Source organism: Musca domestica, unplaced genomic scaffold, assembly GCF_030504385.1.
Source record: "Musca domestica strain aabys unplaced genomic scaffold, Musca_domestica.polishedcontigs.V.1.1 50, whole genome shotgun sequence".
NCBI classification, from domain to species: domain Eukaryota; kingdom Metazoa; phylum Arthropoda; class Insecta; order Diptera; family Muscidae; genus Musca; species Musca domestica.
The window spans coordinates 3,796,775-3,814,885 of NW_026712347.1; the positions used below are offsets into that span (position 1 = coordinate 3,796,775).

At 34.0% G+C, this 18,111-nt stretch overlaps 1 protein-coding gene across 5 annotated transcripts in view; it reads right to left on the bottom strand.

The window, feature by feature from the left end:
* LOC101899274 (mucin-19) overlaps positions 1-18,111 on the bottom strand; it is a 465,697-nt gene that overhangs the window by 158,199 nt on the left and 289,387 nt on the right. For all 5 annotated transcript variants that reach the window (XM_059128457.1, XM_059128456.1, XM_059128458.1 and 2 more), the window contains one exon: positions 15,855-16,839. In XM_059128457.1, the coding sequence (XP_058984440.1) occupies positions 15,855-16,028 (174 nt within the window). In that variant the 5' untranslated portion in view covers positions 16,029-16,839. The remainder of the gene's footprint in view (positions 1-15,854; positions 16,840-18,111) is intronic.

Here is an 18,111-nt window from a genome sequence, read left to right on the forward strand (position 1 = left end):
AATAGAACAATAAACTTTGGATTCTAATAACGCCACAGGTAGGTAGATTGAGAAATGTATTGTTTTTACTGCTACTATTGTTGTTATATTGTTGTTGTTGTTATTGTTGGATATAAAAAGAAATAACTTTAATTAACACACTTTCTGTTAACAAAACAATGCACAGGGGGGGGGGGGGGGGGGGGCGCTATTTATTAATATCGTCAATTAATAAATCACCAATACAAATACAGGCTGATGGGAGGTAATATTCATTCAACTAATATAGGAGGTCTTTGATAACGTTATACTAAGGTGTTACTGTAGAAATGGATAAAAATAAAAGGGTGCTAAAGAAGGCAATGTTTAGATAAAAATATTTAGTGGTCCAGCTCAAAGAGAATTTTAAAAAATAGTTAAAAAAATCCAATTGAAAGCTAAACAAAAGTAAAAAAGCAGTAAGTTCGGACGGGCCGAACTTTAAATACCCTCCACCATTTGGAACGAATTTTTAAATTTTCAAAAAATAGAATCCATTAAAAATTCTGTTAAAATCTTAAAAATACCGAATATTGGGGTCTACATGACGTAGACCTACATAGGCTTTGTTTGTCATTCGCCATTACCATATTTAAATTCGAAACTTGAAATCAACGGTGAATAATGTCGCTAAAATCATCAAAATACCGAATATCGGGAGGTACCGTTATATCGGAGCTATGCGAAGACCTGGACCTGCTCAGTAAATTTTCTGTCTTAGGCTGTAATATCCCTTTGGAAGTTCAAATGTCAAATTTGAAACAATTCCGGTGAATAATGTTGCAAAAATCATCGAAATATCAAATATCGGGAGGTACCGTTATATGGGGGCTATACGAAGACGTTGACCTGCACAGACAATTTTCTGCCGTAGGCTATAGTATCCATTACGAACTTCAAAAAATTTGAAACAATTCCGGTGAATAATGTCACTAAAATCATTAATATACCGAATATCGGGAGGTACCATTATATGGGGGGCTATAACAAAACATGAACCTACATGGCCCATTTTCAAAAGTCCTGCAGACATAATATACATTTGAGTAATGTTTCAGTCCACTTCAATTCGTTCGGAAGCTAGAGTGATTTCCCAGACGAGGCAGACGGACGGACATCGCTAAATCGACATAGAATTTTATGCTGATCAAGAATATATACTTTGTGGGGTCTATAATGTATATTTCGAGGTGTACTATTGTGGAGGAGTACAAAATCAGCTAAGTGCGGCCGGGGCGAACTTTTATTGGCCTCCAGCTTCTGGAAGGAACTTGAAAATTAAAAAAAATCCATCGTAATATACACTCTAAATAGTAATGAAATAAATGGGCGCTATACGAAGACGTTGATCTGCACATTCATTTTTTGTCATAGGCTGTAGTACAGAATCTGAAATTCAAATATGAAACCTATATAGACAATTCTCTTCTAGGGGATAAAGTACTCACAGGGAACTTCTTGTGTGGATTTTCAGACAATTCCATTAAAGAAATTGGCTTCAATTATCAAAATACCGAAGGAACCGTTATATAAGAGAAATACGACATCGTGGACCTATGTAGACAATTCTCTATTAGGAGGTAATGTACTCACAAGGATCTCCTTTTGTGGATTTAAAGACAATTCCATTGAAAAATGTGGCTAAACTCATCTACGATATCGTGGACCGTGGAAATCTTCGAACTTGACATGTCTGCAGACAAAAGACAGATTAGTGCAAAATTTTAGCTTCCTATCTTTATTCGTTTTGAGACTAGCGTGATAACTACAGACGGACGAACAGGCGACAGGGCTAAACCGTTTTGGAATTTTACGCTGATCAGGAATATATATACTTTGTTGGGTCTATAATTATTATTTCGATGAGTTACGAGGAGATGGTGGGATAATAAAAATAAATAAATGGTGGGGGGGATAATAAATCAATAAATGGCTACTGAAAATGGGAGACTGTCAGAAGGCTGTTGGTTAGATCGTTAGTTCCCAACTCTCTACATTATCCACCGTTTTCCCTCCTTATTGAAAATGCCTCCCCTATTCCATGAAGGAGGTATATCAGGCTATTCATGAGAAATAAATTTCAACTGCTGCACTCGTATTTGGGATTTTTTTTCTTTTGGTGTTGAAATTGTTGTTTTCTTTTCTCAAAATAACAACAATTTTTTTACAGCCGATAAAATATGGTTGAGTTTTCATCAAAGTTTCAAAATCAGCATGATTTTATTGCCCGTCTGGCATGACGACACATCCCCCAGCCATTGATTAAAAAGCATGTTCAGTTAGCTTCTTATCGATGTTCTGCAACGGCGAGCGATAAGATTAGGCCGCAGCGAGAAGAAGAAAACTGTGGAAATTATCAAAAGAAGTTAACGTGGAACAGAAACCCAAAACTTGCAGATAAAACAGAAGATCATAAATGAGAAATTAAATTACATAGTTATTAAATTCGATTAAATGATTTCCGGATTGGGAGGAAGGTGAATTTGTAATAAAGATAGGGTTGACTTGGCGGTAGTTCATTATATCAATTCGCTGGTTTGTAACTTAAGTGGAAGAATAATTTATTTTATTGGTCTTATGAGTAATAAATTGCACTTCAAGTTATCTCAAAAATTTCTTAAGCGAAAAAATTTGGTGGGGGTATAAAGAACACGGGGGTAATTGATGAAATATTGAGAAGGGCAGTTATGCATTAGAAACACATTTTGTAGACGCATTGTCACCAATTAGAAAGCTTTTCATTTTTCATGAAATAATATTGAAGTATTTTATTTAGTATTTAAACCACAATATCTCAGTTTAATCTTCTCTTCTAAAATGGGTGCTGGGCTCTATAACTCAACCAGTCCAAGTGTGTTCTGTTTCAGGACCTGCAAGAATCTACTAAAATCTATTGCAAGAATCAAAAAAAGATTTTAAAGTTTTTCGTAATGAATAGAATTGAAAAAATAAACCGCGGCACAGAGTTTGCAGGCCCGGCCCATAAACAGAGCTTCAGAATGAATGATCAAATTCGAGTTGGGAATATAACTCGGTCGAATTCGAGAGGAACTACTACTGCAAGAAGAAATTTAACATGGAGCACACTCTATGTCATGCGAATGAGAGCGAGTGTGTTGTGCTCTTTTCCATGTGGGAGAAAATTCGCTCGAGTTCCTCTCTTGCTCAGAATTTATTTAGTTGTTCTTGCTATTGACCATTTAGTGCACGAGAAATGTCAAATCGGATAAAGATGTATATGGGAGCTGTTACCAAATCTGAATCGATCGTAATAAAATTCGGCAAAGGTATTTCTAAGCTGTTCCCCAAATATCGTTGCTATTAAGTGCATATTACGGCTGTGGAGGTCATATTTAAAAAATCGGATGAACAATATATATGGGAGTTATGGGAGCAATATCTGAACCGATTTTCATCAGATTTGAAGTACTTGCCTCTAGCTTGAATTCAATTTGGACTGATATTAACCATCTGGTGCCACAATTTACTTCATTTGGGCTGATATTAGCTATTTGGGGCACAATAAACCTGAAATCGGATAAAGGAATATATGTGGGAGCTGTATTAAAATCTGAACCGATCTTGATAAAATTTGGCAGGGGAATTTCAGGGCTGTATTTGATATCTGGTACCAAATATCATTCTTATGTAGTGCATATTACACATATGCTATATCTGAGCCGATTTTAACCAAATTTGATTACTTACTTCTAGACGGAATTCGGTAGGATGTGTCGAAATTCATGCCATTTGGACTCATATTGGCCATTTGGTGCACAGTTTATATATATATATATGGGAGCTATATCTAAATTTGAACCGATTCTCAGCTATTTCAATAGGGTTCGTCCAAAGAAATAGGGTTCGGCCAAACAAATATTGTTTGGAAAATTGCATCTAAATTGGATCATAAATACGACCAGTGTTTTGTTCACAAAAATATATGGACAGAAGGACAGACAAACGGAGTAACGACAGAGAAAGTGATTCTAAGTAACTATCTCGCTTCCTGAGTAACTATGGGCCTATCTCGCTTCCTTCTCCATATTACAAACAAATGCACAAGGTTATACTACCCTTACCACGATGTGGTGTAAAAATTGGCCGATGCACATACACGTCGGTACATAATAATTACCCAGCTAAAACTTAGGAGCTATATGAGCCGAACAACCCATTATTATGTAATGTAAACAAACCAAATTCTGCATAACCAGTAGGAAAAAGTAATTCCAGGGAAAATCTAACAGATGGTGAAAATAGAGCTAAAAATAGATGACATGTGTATTGGCGCTTTGAAAGTGTGCATCGCAAAGTAACATAAACAGAGGGGGTAATTTCAAAAAAATTCTACTAGAGGTCTCCGAATACACAAATGAAGATAAAGCTAAAAATGGATGACATGTGTATCGAAGTTTTGAAAGTGTACATTGAAAAGTAACCTAAACAGAGAGGGTAAACCACCACCCCCCCCGCTCATACAACATTTACTTTAATTTTCGGATTAAGATTTCTTGGAATCCGTTTATTTTAGGTATATTGTGTCGCAATATTGCAAATAAAAATGTGAGGATAATTATGATCTGAATATTTAAACGTCGAGCGAGTCAACAAAGGGATCTTTTTGAAAACTTAATTTTCGGATATAAATATCTTCAACTTCTTATAGTCATTAAGTGTCTTCGGGGGGACAAAAGGAGGATTATTTCAGAGTCATCAATGGGGTCTTTCTGGTCATTTTTTTTCAGAAATGTCATCAAAGTCAAAATATTCTAGAAAATTACTTTCAATGAAACTCTACTAGAGGTCTCAGAATATGCAAAAAAGAGGAGGTACTTGTATCGGCGTTTTGAAAGTTTACACGTCACATACAATGTTTCGCCACCGGAGCTAGAACCCATTATGATCAACAAATACCAATTTTTAGACAAATCCGTGAAAACATGTGGCAAAAATTATCAAAATACCGAATATCGGGAGGTACCATTATATGGGGGCTATACCAAAACGTGGACCTATACATGCAATTTTTCGCCACATGAACTAGGACCCATTATGACCTACAAATAAAAAATTTCAGACAATTCCGTGAAAAGGGTCATCTTTTCGTATAGCCATTATATAAAGTTACCTTAATTTTGAATTTATTTCTAATCATATCCTTATGACACCTTCCTAAAACTTGCAATAAATATCTTCTCCCAATTTGTACCAAGAAAAATACAAGTTTTTAACAACATAAAAAATACGAAAATAAAAAAAAATCATGTTCAAAAACATGTTCGATATTAATTGCTTCCAATGACTTGATTTCCATTTCGTTTAACATCGGCAATCAATTTTTTCGGTGTTATTTTTCTCAGTTGGTTCTTTATTTTCCATCTGATGTTTTATTTTTGGTAGCTTGTTTTTGCTATCATCATCATCATCGTCATCATCTACCCTCTCTCGCCTTGTTAAAATGGCAAAAAATCAAATGTGTAGAGTTAACAAGAAGCAGTAGTAGTTGTTGCAGCAGCAACAGCAGCTACTACAACAAGCCAATGAACACGTTTTAACAATTAAATTAACATTATTGAAAACAACTTGAAATCAAACAATGGCAACAGCAACAGCAACAACAACTACAAACGGAACAAGAATTGTGAATTGTGTTACAAATTGGTAACAATTATTTATTCTTGCCACCGAATTTTGGCCATTAAAAAAATAAGGCGAAAAAGAGATGTAAATTAAACTTGAGATTCCATTGAAAATGAAAACAATCGAAATTCAAAACGATATTGGATTATTGTTCTCAATTTTTTTTTTTGGTTTGAGGGTATTTGGGAATGGAATGCCAAATGAATTCCCACCCATAAAAAGTTTTTAGAAATCAAAAGGCATTAAAGAGATATCTGATATTACAATAATAAAAGACATAGTAACGAAATTCGAAGGAAAACTATTTCGAGTGGATGAATTTGTGGAGAAGTAAGTTACGGTAAGATATATTTCGAGGTGTTACAAATGGAATAACAAACTAAATATACCCTCCATACTATGGTGGAGGATAAAAAAAATTAGAGATTTGAAGACTTTTGGTGTAAAAGGTAAACATTTTTCTATTTTTCTTTTCGAAAAAGGAAAAACTTGAAAATAATGTTTTAAACCTTAAAAAAATGTTTGTCAAACTGAACAAGTAGTGCATTTTAAGTACTAAAAAGGCCTGACACGAACTGTTGGAACATATCTAAATTTTTAAGGTGGACATTTCGCTGACAAAGTAGCGGCCACATGCTACTACATATTGTGTTTTTAATGTCGAGTTGATGTATAAAAGTTGCATAAACTGTCATTTTAGGCAGAAAGTGTCCAATGAAGAAATATCATTTACAAAATTTCAAATGGGTTCATAGCCACCACGTAAACAAACCTTCTAAAGTTTTAATTCCTAAATATTCTTACTTATTTCCAAAATGTGACTTAGTCACATTTTTCCACTTCCACCTCAGCAATTTGTTTTTTCTTATTTATTTAATTTTTTTTGGTTTTTGTTTACTTCCACCATTACCACCACTTGTGTGTCCCCAAAGCCAAACAACCTTTACATCAAGATTTCTTTTTTGTTGAGACCGCGATAAAGCACAGACCGGTCTATCGTCAACCCACGCATTTCACATCCACAAAAAAACGAAAAACAACAACAACAACAACACGCACAGATTTCTGGTATTTTTCTGGTCGTCTAGAATGTTTTGTAGAAAAAAATCACGTCTTATTATGGCATTCGCAGACATGTGGCACTTTAGATGAAGAAAATGCGAGACACACACATAACCACCACTTTGTAAATACAAATAGTTGTGGATTTACTTGGACAAAAGAGTTCGGCCTTTGAAGAAACAGAAAACAAAAACTGATGTACTTAACAAAAAGCAGCAATGCCATAGGTTTTTTTCGAACAAATTTTATAATTTTAATTTAATGTTACTTACACTCGAGGAAAAAACAATTGAAATATTTTTTTGTGAAGAGTATGAAAAGGTAGGGGAATGACACGTTGAGAATGTTACTTACACTCGAGAAAAAAAGTTATTTTTTCTGGAGATTGCGAAAAGATTGGGATATGACATACGGAGAAGTCAGCTTTTCAAAATTATTTGCAAGACCTCTTCAATTTTTTAAATTTAAAATTACACTGTGCAACAACAAAAATAATTAACGGAAAATCCAGCACAAAATGAAAGTAGAGCTTAAAATAGAAGACCCATGTATGGGCGTTTTGAATTTTTTACATCACGAAGTAGCCCAAATAGAGTGATCAAGTTTCCCCCTCATCTATTTTTTTTGGAAATTTTCGGATTAAGATTCCTCGGTATCCGTTCATTTAATGTATATGATGTCTTCGTCAATATTGCAAACAAGAATACAAGCAATATTTAGGTAAAAAATGTTAACCTCAGGCGAGTCGTCAAGGGGACCATTTTGGTCACATTTCTCAAGGTATGGTTGAAAACTCCATTTAAACGGGATCGTAGCAAGTCAGAATATTCCACAAAATTATTTGTCATAAAATTCTACTATAGGTCCTAAAAGACGTCAAAAGTCTAAATCTTAGCTAAACGCCAGAAATTCAAAAATGCTAGATACGCATTTTAGGGTTAAAGTCGTACTCTATGTGAGTTTATGCAAAAATCTCATATAAAGCATCGTTTTAGAAGAATGACGTCGGAGACAAAAATATTCTTCATCAAATTTCACTATAAGTCACCAACGAAGAGAAATCTATAATATAATTTTATATCAAAAAAATGTTCCCATCAATGCTCAGCAAAAAAAAAAACCGAAATTATATCCTAAATTTTTCACCCAATTTTTCCTCAGCCGTTTTTCGAGTTGACACCAAAGGAACCATAAAATTTCATTTTAGGGGAAAGGTGTTAGGGGAAGAAATATTCTACACCAAATTTCACTACAAATCTCAAAATAAACTATCCATCTAGGTACAATAGTTTCTAATAAAATTGCATTCCAAATCTATGTACTAAAAGTTAAAATTATGGCTTTGATTTTTTAATATTAATTTAACACGTTTCCAGTCTTAGTGAAAATCTCCCTTTATACTTCATTTTTTGGGGAAAGTGTTAAAGGAAGAATAATTCTAGATCAAATTTCACAGGGAGTCTCTAAACAAGAGAATTTTCTATATTCAATATGTGCTATGAAAAAATATTGCGAATTTTTGTCAATAAAAAAACCTTGTTTATTTTAGATAAGTTTAGAACTTTTTTTCAACAAATTTCTGACTGCTGTCATTTGTAAGCCACTCACCCGACAGCTGTTAAAATTTTTCCAGTGACAGCTCATTATATTGCTTACAAGCGTTCAAAAGCATTTTGGAGAGAATTTTTCAGAAAAAAAGTTATTCGTGATGGAATTCAAACGTGATAGTGGGATTTCTTATATTTGGCTGAAAAACCACAAGTGGCTATCGTCAGAGCACTCCAGCATATAAATGTGAATAAATCTTTTGTGTCTCGCACCATCGCTCGTTACCGTGATACTGGTTGCGTAGCCAAGAAAGTGGACGGAAGAAAACAGCAACATCAGCAGAAATTGTTCGAAAAGTAAGGAAGCCACTTGATCGAAACCCGCGTCGCAGTTGGCTCGTGAACTGAACATATCGCAATATTCCATTCGTCAAATATTGGAAAATGAGCTCGGGGTAAAGCCATTGAAATTTCAAAAAGTGCAAGAACTTACTCCGGCAACTGTAAGAAAATAGACTCTAAAGAGCTAAAGAGTTGCTTCGCTGGGCCGAAAGTTGTGAACTGCCGAATTTGGTTTTCTCCGATGAGAAAACATTCGGTGTCCAGCAGTTTGTAAACAAACAAAATTATCGTGTTTACTTACCAAAGAGGTCAGAGGTCAGAAAATGTGCACCTTCGGTTGGCCACCAGAACTCAAGCGCCGGCCATTGTGATGGTGTGGGCCGCCATAGCAGCCGATGGTCGCTCTCCGCTCGTATTAATCGACCGTGGCATCAGAATAAATGCTGAATATTATCGCGAAAGTATTCTGGAGGGTGCTTTAAGGCCTTAGGCACGTAAAACTTTTGGCCGGAGACCTTGGACATTCCAAAATGGATTCAGCACCACCGCACTCAGCATGCGCCACATAATAATAGTTACAAAATGAGGTGCCTCGCTTCATTTCCAGCGCACAATGGCCACCAAAATATCCGGATACCAATCCGTTGGACTATTGTGTCTGGAGCATTTTGGAAAGTAAGGTTGGCACTAAAAAATACCAAAGTGTCGGTCACCTCAAGCAAGCGCTTCGCCGGGAATGGGAAAAAATGCCACAGAGCAACATTCGAGCAGCGTGTAACGGTTTCATTGGCCGTTTGAAGACCATAATTCGTGCCAAAGGTAACCAATTTGAATAAATCTAGACTTATTCTAAAATTTGATGTTATTTCCGAAATCTTTTGTTTCAATTTTTCTTAAAAAAAAAAAAATAAATAATTTGATTTTTTGAAAAAAAGTTGCACTTTTTCTTAATTCGCTGGAAATTTTATTATAATTTCACTGTCCAATAGCCAATTTCAAAGTGGTTCTGATATCACTCTTTTGTACATCAAAGCCCCAAAGGAGTTTCGGGTTATTAATACAAAACGCGGGGTATTTATATATATTAAAAACGCATTTTAGGTTTAAACCTGTTCTCTGTATGAGTTGATGAAAATTCTCCCATAAAGAATCATTTTAGAAGAATGACGGCAAAGGCGGAAATATTCTTCATCAAATTTCACTATAAGTCATCAAAGACGATAAATCTCTATTTCCAATGGATATCAAAATAATGTTTCCACCAATGTGCCCAAAAAAAAAAAACAAACCCAAAATATTATTTAAATTTTTGATCCATTTTTTCTTTGATCATTTTTCGAGTTAACGCCTGAAAGTAACATTAAATTTCATTTTAGGCGGAAGGTGTTAAAAGAAGAAATATGCTACACAAAATTTTACTACAAATCTCAGAACAAACCATATGTCTAGGTTTAATAGTTTTTATGAAAATTATACTCAAAAATTATGTACTAAAAGTGAAAATTATTTCTTTGCCTTTTTACTGTTTATCTAACGCGGTTCCAGTCTGAGTCAAAATCTCGCTTTATACTTCATTTTTTTGGGAACGCGTCAAAGAAGGAATTATTCTAGATCGAATTTCATTGGGAGTCTCTGAACAAAAGTTATTCGTATATTCACAAGGTACCATGAAAAAATAACTTAAATTTTGTTATTAAAAAGTTTATTTTCGATAAGTTAAGCACTTTCTCCCAATTCGATTCAAATTTTATAGCAATTTCACTGTCCAATAGCCAAATTCAAAGTGATTTGGATAGTACTCCCTATAAAGTTTCGGTTCTTAAGCCAAACATTTTTCAGGGCTTTGTATAGTTTTGACCAAATACCAATGACTCTGTCTATCTCTTTCTTTCATTTATTCAATCAATTTTGAATATTTCCACAAATATTACGCCATAGTGTAATTAGTCCCGAAAAATCTCATTTCAAATCCCGTTTGGAATCCCTTTACTCATTTCCAATTAAAGCATTGACGTCAAAAGCATTGGCCCTCTAATTCTCCAACACACTCCCCACTTCTCCCCACAACTTGGACAAATGGCCGCATATCCATTAAATTGCCATTAATCATCGGCAATCTGTCATTTCATTTGGCTACTTTACGCTGCATAAGAAGTGGTTGGCTGTTTGATTGCCTTAGACGGTTGAGCGGTGGGTTGAGATATTGAAATTTGTAACGTTTTGAACTTCCGTTGAATTAAAAACAGAAACAGAGCTATAGTTCATTCATAAACTTGAACTGGGGTTCGCTGGCAATACAATGTTGGCGTAAGATTATTTACTTTGTTGCCTAATGACAAGGAGGGGGTGGGGTATGAGTGGTCAAGGTCATTTTGGGGGCTTGAATGAACTTTTAAGTGGCAAATTGTATTTTATTCATCGGCTGAATTGAAATTCAAAATAATTTTTTTTTTTTCGTCAATCACAAATGAGTTTTGAACAAAATTAATTGCCGCACAGAGTTCAACTGACCCCTGCCCCATGCTTTCTCACCTCGTTTTAATTGAGTAATTTCAATTTTTTTATTATTATTATTATTATTATTTTTTGATTCGTTTTCTCACAAATCAAAAAGGAATAATTAATTTCAACATTTGTTGATCATTGTTTCAATAACTTTACTGCTTCATAATTTCAACTTATTCTTGGTGTGAAACGAGTTTTGCCGTCGAGAACACCGGTACTGTCTAATTGAATTTCAATTATAAAGTTGATTTTTTATTTTGCATTATTTATTAAAAAAAAACTACAACAACGTCTTGCCTAAGTCCACATTAATTTACATGAACTTATGGTTAATTGTTACAAGATAGACGGCGAATGAATGAATAAATGAATGAAAACCTAGGAAGTTTAAGGCTGTGATTAACGCTAGACATTCAATGTTGGACCGGGGTATTCGAACAAGTTTGATGTTGTAAGCAACATTAAGAGGATATATAATTTATAATTATTAAATTTATGGAAAATAAAATTATTTTATTTATGAATATGGACAAATAAGTTCGTTATTTTTGAAAAATTTTTGGTCTCACCTCGGGGTTTTGACATGGGGTTTTATGGGGACCATATGCGCATTAGCCTAATTCTGAATAAAATTACATGACAAATATGTGAGCCAAACTGAAGTCCATGGATTTTTTATTTTCTTAAATATTAACAAAGGACCTAACAAATGTCCTCCACTGCCAGAAGACCTAAAAGGGTCTTCTATGAATATGAGGTCTGTAAAAGGAGATATATGGTCAAAAGAACTTTAGAAAATTTCCTAATGAGAGAATACTTCCAACAAGTCTTCTATGGCAAAAATCCTTCAAAAATTATTCAAAGGACAAATTATTATTCGTCTCATATACAGAAGACCATATCTTCTGCGTTCTGATGTCCTGAAATTTGTTTCTATATAAATTAGAACTTTAAGGGGTATTTTTTAGGTCAAAGGAATATCAAAGGTCTTCTGTAAACAAAAGATCCGTAGAAGAATCTCAATTGGCAGAATACCTTTAGAAAGAGTGGAAAACGGTCTTCTTTAGACAGCGGTCTTGAAAAAGGTCTTCTAGAACATCCGACCTCTTAAGGTTCTTCTGGGGATAGCAGACTTATTAAAAGCTTCTTCTATAGACAGAAGTCCCTAAATACGTTTTCCAAGGACAGCAAACCTCTAAAAGTTTTTCAATGGACAGAAGATTATTAAAAAGCCTTCTTGGATAGAATATTCGAAATAAAAAGATCTTCTATGGCCAGAAGCCCTCTAAAGGCCTTCTGTAGGAAAAAGACTTGGCGAACGTATTTTTATTAAAAATTGGTTAATAGAGACAAGTAAAAAAGCTGCAAGTTCGGCCGGGACATTCTTTGAATACCCTCCACCATTTGCAACGACTTTTGCAATTTCCAAGCAAATAAAATCCGTTAAAAATTCTGTTAAAATCTCAAAAAACCGAATGTAGCCGCTATATTAGGGTCTGTACGACGACGTAGACTTGCATAGGCAACTTTTGTCATTAATCATTACAATATTCAAATGTGAAACTTAAATAAAAAAAATCGGTGAATGATATCCCTAAAATTATCAAAATACCGAATATCGGGAGGTACCGTTATATGGGGGCTATATGAAAACGAGGACCTGCACAGACAATTTTCTGTCATAGGCTGTAGTATCCGTTACGAACTTCAAATACCAAATTTGAAACATTTCCGGTGAATAATGTCGCTTAAATCACCAAAATGCTGCATAAAGGGAGCTACCATTATATGGGGGCTATACCAAAACGTGGACCTACATGACCATTTGAGTAAAATTTTATCAACCTACTTCACTTTGTTCGAAAGCTAGAGTGATTTCCACAGGTTCCATAGGTTTCCTGTAAAAGACAGGTAAGAATGCTTCCTATTTCTATGGAGGACAATTCAAGGTTTTCTATAGATAGAGGAGCTTTAGAAGGTCTTCAAAGGATAGCAGATTTGTGAGAGTATTTGCATAGACCTTTTAGTTATCTTCTACAGACATAAGACATATAAATCACGTAATAACTAAAATCAGGTGGTATCTTTATATAAGGGCTACACCGGTGGACCTATATTGATATTTTTTTGCAAATGGCGTTTCTACACAACAATAACTTAAAATGTCAAAATTTTGCGAAATTAAATGATTAATTTAAAAATATGGCAAAAACGTAAAAAATCGGAGTTATTCAAGGGGACTGTTCTAAAAAGTGGACCGATATGACCCTTATTCTATACCAATAATTCTAAATGAAAATATTGCGAAATATATCTATACATGGTCAAACCTGTATAAGGACCTTAGAACCAGGAATTCCTTTAAGGTTTTATCTAGATAACAGTGCTATCAAGGCATTTTCCACAACCCAGACTGGCTCCTGAGCGGTGAAATTTGTTCAGAAATTGGGAATAAGTGCTAAATTTTTCAGAAATAAGCTAGGTTTTTATACCCTTGACCACACTCACCACACTGTGGTCAGGAAGATAGACCCTTTGTGTAACATGGAGAAGGAAACGATATAGATCCATATTTACTTTTGAGGATGCTCCCAGAATTACTTTCTGATATCCGTCCGTCTATCTGTCCATGTACTTTTGTGAACAAAATGCAGATAGAAGGTGGAGGGTATTAAAAGTTCGACCCGGCCGAACTTAATGTTTTTTTTACTTGTTTAATATAAACCTTCTCGAAGTGATATCATGCACTCTATAACTATGTTATTTGGTATGAGAGAAAATGACATCGTCAAATTTGCTGAAAGTCGATTTAAAATTGGATAAACCTTCCCTCTGAACCCACATTATAACTGATCTAAAGCCGTGATTAGGATTTAGTAAGATTCACAGTTGGTATGATCTACTTCACATAGATTCCCAATATAAACTTTTTTCTACGGAAGCTCTACTAAATATGCATAGGGGAATAGGGTGTCATATAGCCCGACTTTTGACTTTTCCTTACTGGTTTATTAACAAAAATTGATGCCAGTTTTTACGGCACATATTAAGTATTCAAATTCCTTTTACTCAGAGACTAACTTTAAAATTTGATTAAGAATAATTCCTATTCTGACACAATTTCCAAAAAATTAAGTGTAAATGAAGATTTTGACTCGGATTGGATAAGTGTTAAATTAACAGTACAAATAAGCAACGACATCATTTGCACTTTTAGAACATAAATTTCAAATGTAATTTTCATAAAAACTATTGTACACAGATATATGATCTATTCTGAGATTTATAGTGAAATTTTGTGAAGAATATTTCTTCTTCGGACACCTTCTGCCTAAAACGACATTTAATGACATTTTCAGGCGTCAAATCGAAAAAAGTCAGGGGAAAAATTTATGAAAAAATAGGAAATACTTTCGAACATTGATGTAAACATATTTTGGAATACAATGAAAATGAAGATTTCTTTTCATTGGTGACTTATAGTAAAATTTGATAAAGAATATTTTTGTCTTTGACGTCATCCTTCTAAAGTTATGATTTGTTGGAGATTTTTGCCCAAACTCACTTAAAGTATGGCTTTAACCCTAAAATGTGTTTCTAATATGTATGAACTACTGGCGTATAGGTAAGATTTAGACTTTTGATGTCTCCTAGGGCCTATAGTAGAATTTCATGACAAATCATTTTGTAGAATATTTTGAGTTGCTAGGACCTCGTTTAAAGGGAGTTTTTAACCATATTTTAGAAATAGAACCAAAAAGACCCCTTTGTTGACTTGCTCGAAGGTTAAAATTTTCGACCAAAATATTCCTCGTGTTTCTTTCCGCAAAAAGGGTATTCTTAGAAGTCTTAATCCAAAAATTTCAAAAAACTGTGGAAGAGAGGCGAATTTTTTCTTCACTCTATATAGGTTACTTTGCGAGGGTTAAAATTTTCGACCAAAATATTCCTCGTATTTTTATCTGCAATATTACCCAAGACTAAATACCTAAAATTCACGGATGTCGAGGAATCCTAATCCAAACATTTGCAAAAGTGTGGAGGAGAGAATTTGCATTTAGGTTACTTTGCCATGTAAACTTTGAAAACCCCGATACACGTATCTTCTTTTTCTCAGCTCTACTTTCATAATCTGATAGATTTTCTCCGTAATTATTTTTTAAGATGCAACAGGGTAATCTTTTTTTTTATTTCTTAAATTTGTATCCCGTTTTGAAATGATATGTATTTCTGTTCTAATTTAATTTAATTACATTTGAACAAAAAAGTCTTTTCCATGATTTCTTAATCCCTCAAATTATTTATTTCATTAGGAAAATTGAAAAGAAATTTCAAATACAAATAAGGAGACATCATCCAATCTTAGAAAAAATAAAACAAAACAAATAAAGGAAAAAAATCATAATTCCCAAAACAAAACTGACATACCAAGAAGACGAGCAGAGGAATGAATCTAAACAAAATGCATATGGGAATTAAATGGATTCGTATTTTTCTTCTGTACAATTATGGAGATTAAAAACAAGATTTTCAAATCAAACAAACGAAGAAATAAAGAAAACAACAAGGTAAACAAATCCCATCAAATCATTTTTATTTACAATAGGGGTCTCTTCTCTTTTTTGCTTCGAGAGAGAGCGAGAGAAAGAGAGAGTCATATGGATGCACCTAAATCTAATGTAATCTAATTATGATGACTATCTTTGACATTCAGATACTAGGAATCGGTTTACATACCTTTGGTAATGAGGCTAATACTTGTTGTTTGACATCCCACACCAGTTTGTCGGAGGGGAACTGCAGGCATTTGTAGACGTTCAGCTCGGGCACATGGATGCGCACCAGCAGCCAACCGTCTCGCGGCTCTGGCGGTGGTTCATCGTCAAATCCCGACCCGGAACCACTGTCCATATTGGCCGGGTTTTGTTTGACTTTGGGTGTGGGTGGGTGATACGTCGTAATTTTGAATGTTTTTTATGGCAACGTTGGGGGGAGAAGAAATAAGATCTGGAGTTCTTTGTTTTTGCTTTGAAGTTTCAAAAATGTTGAGACTTCTTCTTCTTGTTGTTTGCGTTTTTGTTTTTCTCTACAAAGTTTATAATTTATCGATAATTGTTGTTTCTGTTGTTGTTGTTGATTTCTTGTTTTGTTTACAAAATTCTTAACGAAGTGTGAATATAAAAACTTCAGTTCAGTTCAATACAAATCAGTCGTTGTTTGGCGAATTAGATTTTCTTTCCCGTTCGGCTTAATGAAAATTTCTCCCCAGTTTTGAATAATTTTTTTCTTTTTTACTGGGGAGCAGTCAAGGAGTGTGTTCTCTCTTTTTCTCTTATTAAGTGGGTTTTCCTTTGTGTTGCAATACAATTCAATTTTGTTTTTTCTGAAACGAGCGGATATCGTGGGGAGTTTAATTTGTTTACAAATTAACAATCAGTGTTAATCGTTCTTTTATTCTTGTTCTCGTTCTTCTCCTTCTTCTTCGGCTTTCAATTTTGTTCTAATGGTCGAGGGACTGGTGGTGAAGTGGAGATTTCCTGTAATTATTGCCGGCTATCCTCGTGCGTTTTTATTTAACAGCCGTTGCAGAAACGCATGCCACTTGTTTTCTTTGTGTAAACATTTTGCTGCTTTTCATCGTCCCACACACCCATGCAAACAAATGAATAATTTAAATGCGTTTTTCTTTTCTTTCGTTCCGACGGAATTTGATTTTAATTATCTGTAATGAAAGAGAGATGAATGAATTATTAATAAATGCCTTGAAAGGTAAATAAAAAATGAGTAGAGGTGTACATTTCGATACGGAAAATGTGTTATGGAAAATATTTTCCATAAGAAAATTTGTTATCGAACATATTTTATATAAGAACATGTGTTATCGAACACATTTCCGCTAGGAAAATGTGTTATCGAACACATTTCTATATGAAAATGTGTAATCGAACACATTTTCTATATGAAAATGTGTAATCGAACACATTTTCTATATGAAAATGTGTAATCGAACACATTCTCAATAGGAAAATGTGTTATCGGACGCATTTTCTATACGATATCGAACACATTTTCCCTACGCAAATGAACACATTTTCTGTACGAAAATGTGTTATCGAATACATTTTCTATACGAAAATGTGTTATCGAATACATTTTCTATACGAAAATGTGTTATCGAATACATTTTCTATACGAAAATGTGTTATCGTACACATTTTCTATACGAAAATGTGTTATCGAATACATTTTCTATACGAAAATGTGTTATCGAATACATTTTCTATACGAAAATGTGTTATCGAATACATTTCCTATACGAAAATGTGTTATCGAACACATATCCTACACGAACATGTGTTATCGAACACATTTTCGATACGGAAAATGTGTTATCGAACACATTTTCGATACGGAAAATGTGTTATCGAACACATTTTCGATACGGAAAATGTGTTATCGAACACATTTTCGATACGGAAAATGTGTTATCGAACACATTTTCGATACGGAAAATGTGTTATCGAACACATTTTCGATACGGAAAATGTGTTATCGAACACATTTTCTATAAAAAAATGTGTTATCGAACACATTCTCTATACGAAATTCTGTTATCGAACCCATTTTCTACAGGAAAATGTGTTATTCTATAGGAAAATGTGTTGTCGAACACATTTTCTGTAGGAAAATGTGTTATCGAACACATTTTCTATAGGAAAATCTGTTATCGAACACATCGAACTCTGATGCTGGGGAATAGTGTTTTCTATAGGAAAATGTGTTATCCAACAAATTTTCTATACGAATATGTGTTATCGAAAAATTTTCTATACGAAAATGTGTCATGGAACACATTTCCTATTCGAAATTTTGTTATCGAACACATTTTCTATGGGAAATTGTGTTATCGAACACATTTTCTATACAAAAATGTGTTATCGAACACATTTCCTATACGAAATGTGTTTTCGAACATATTTTCTATACAAAAATG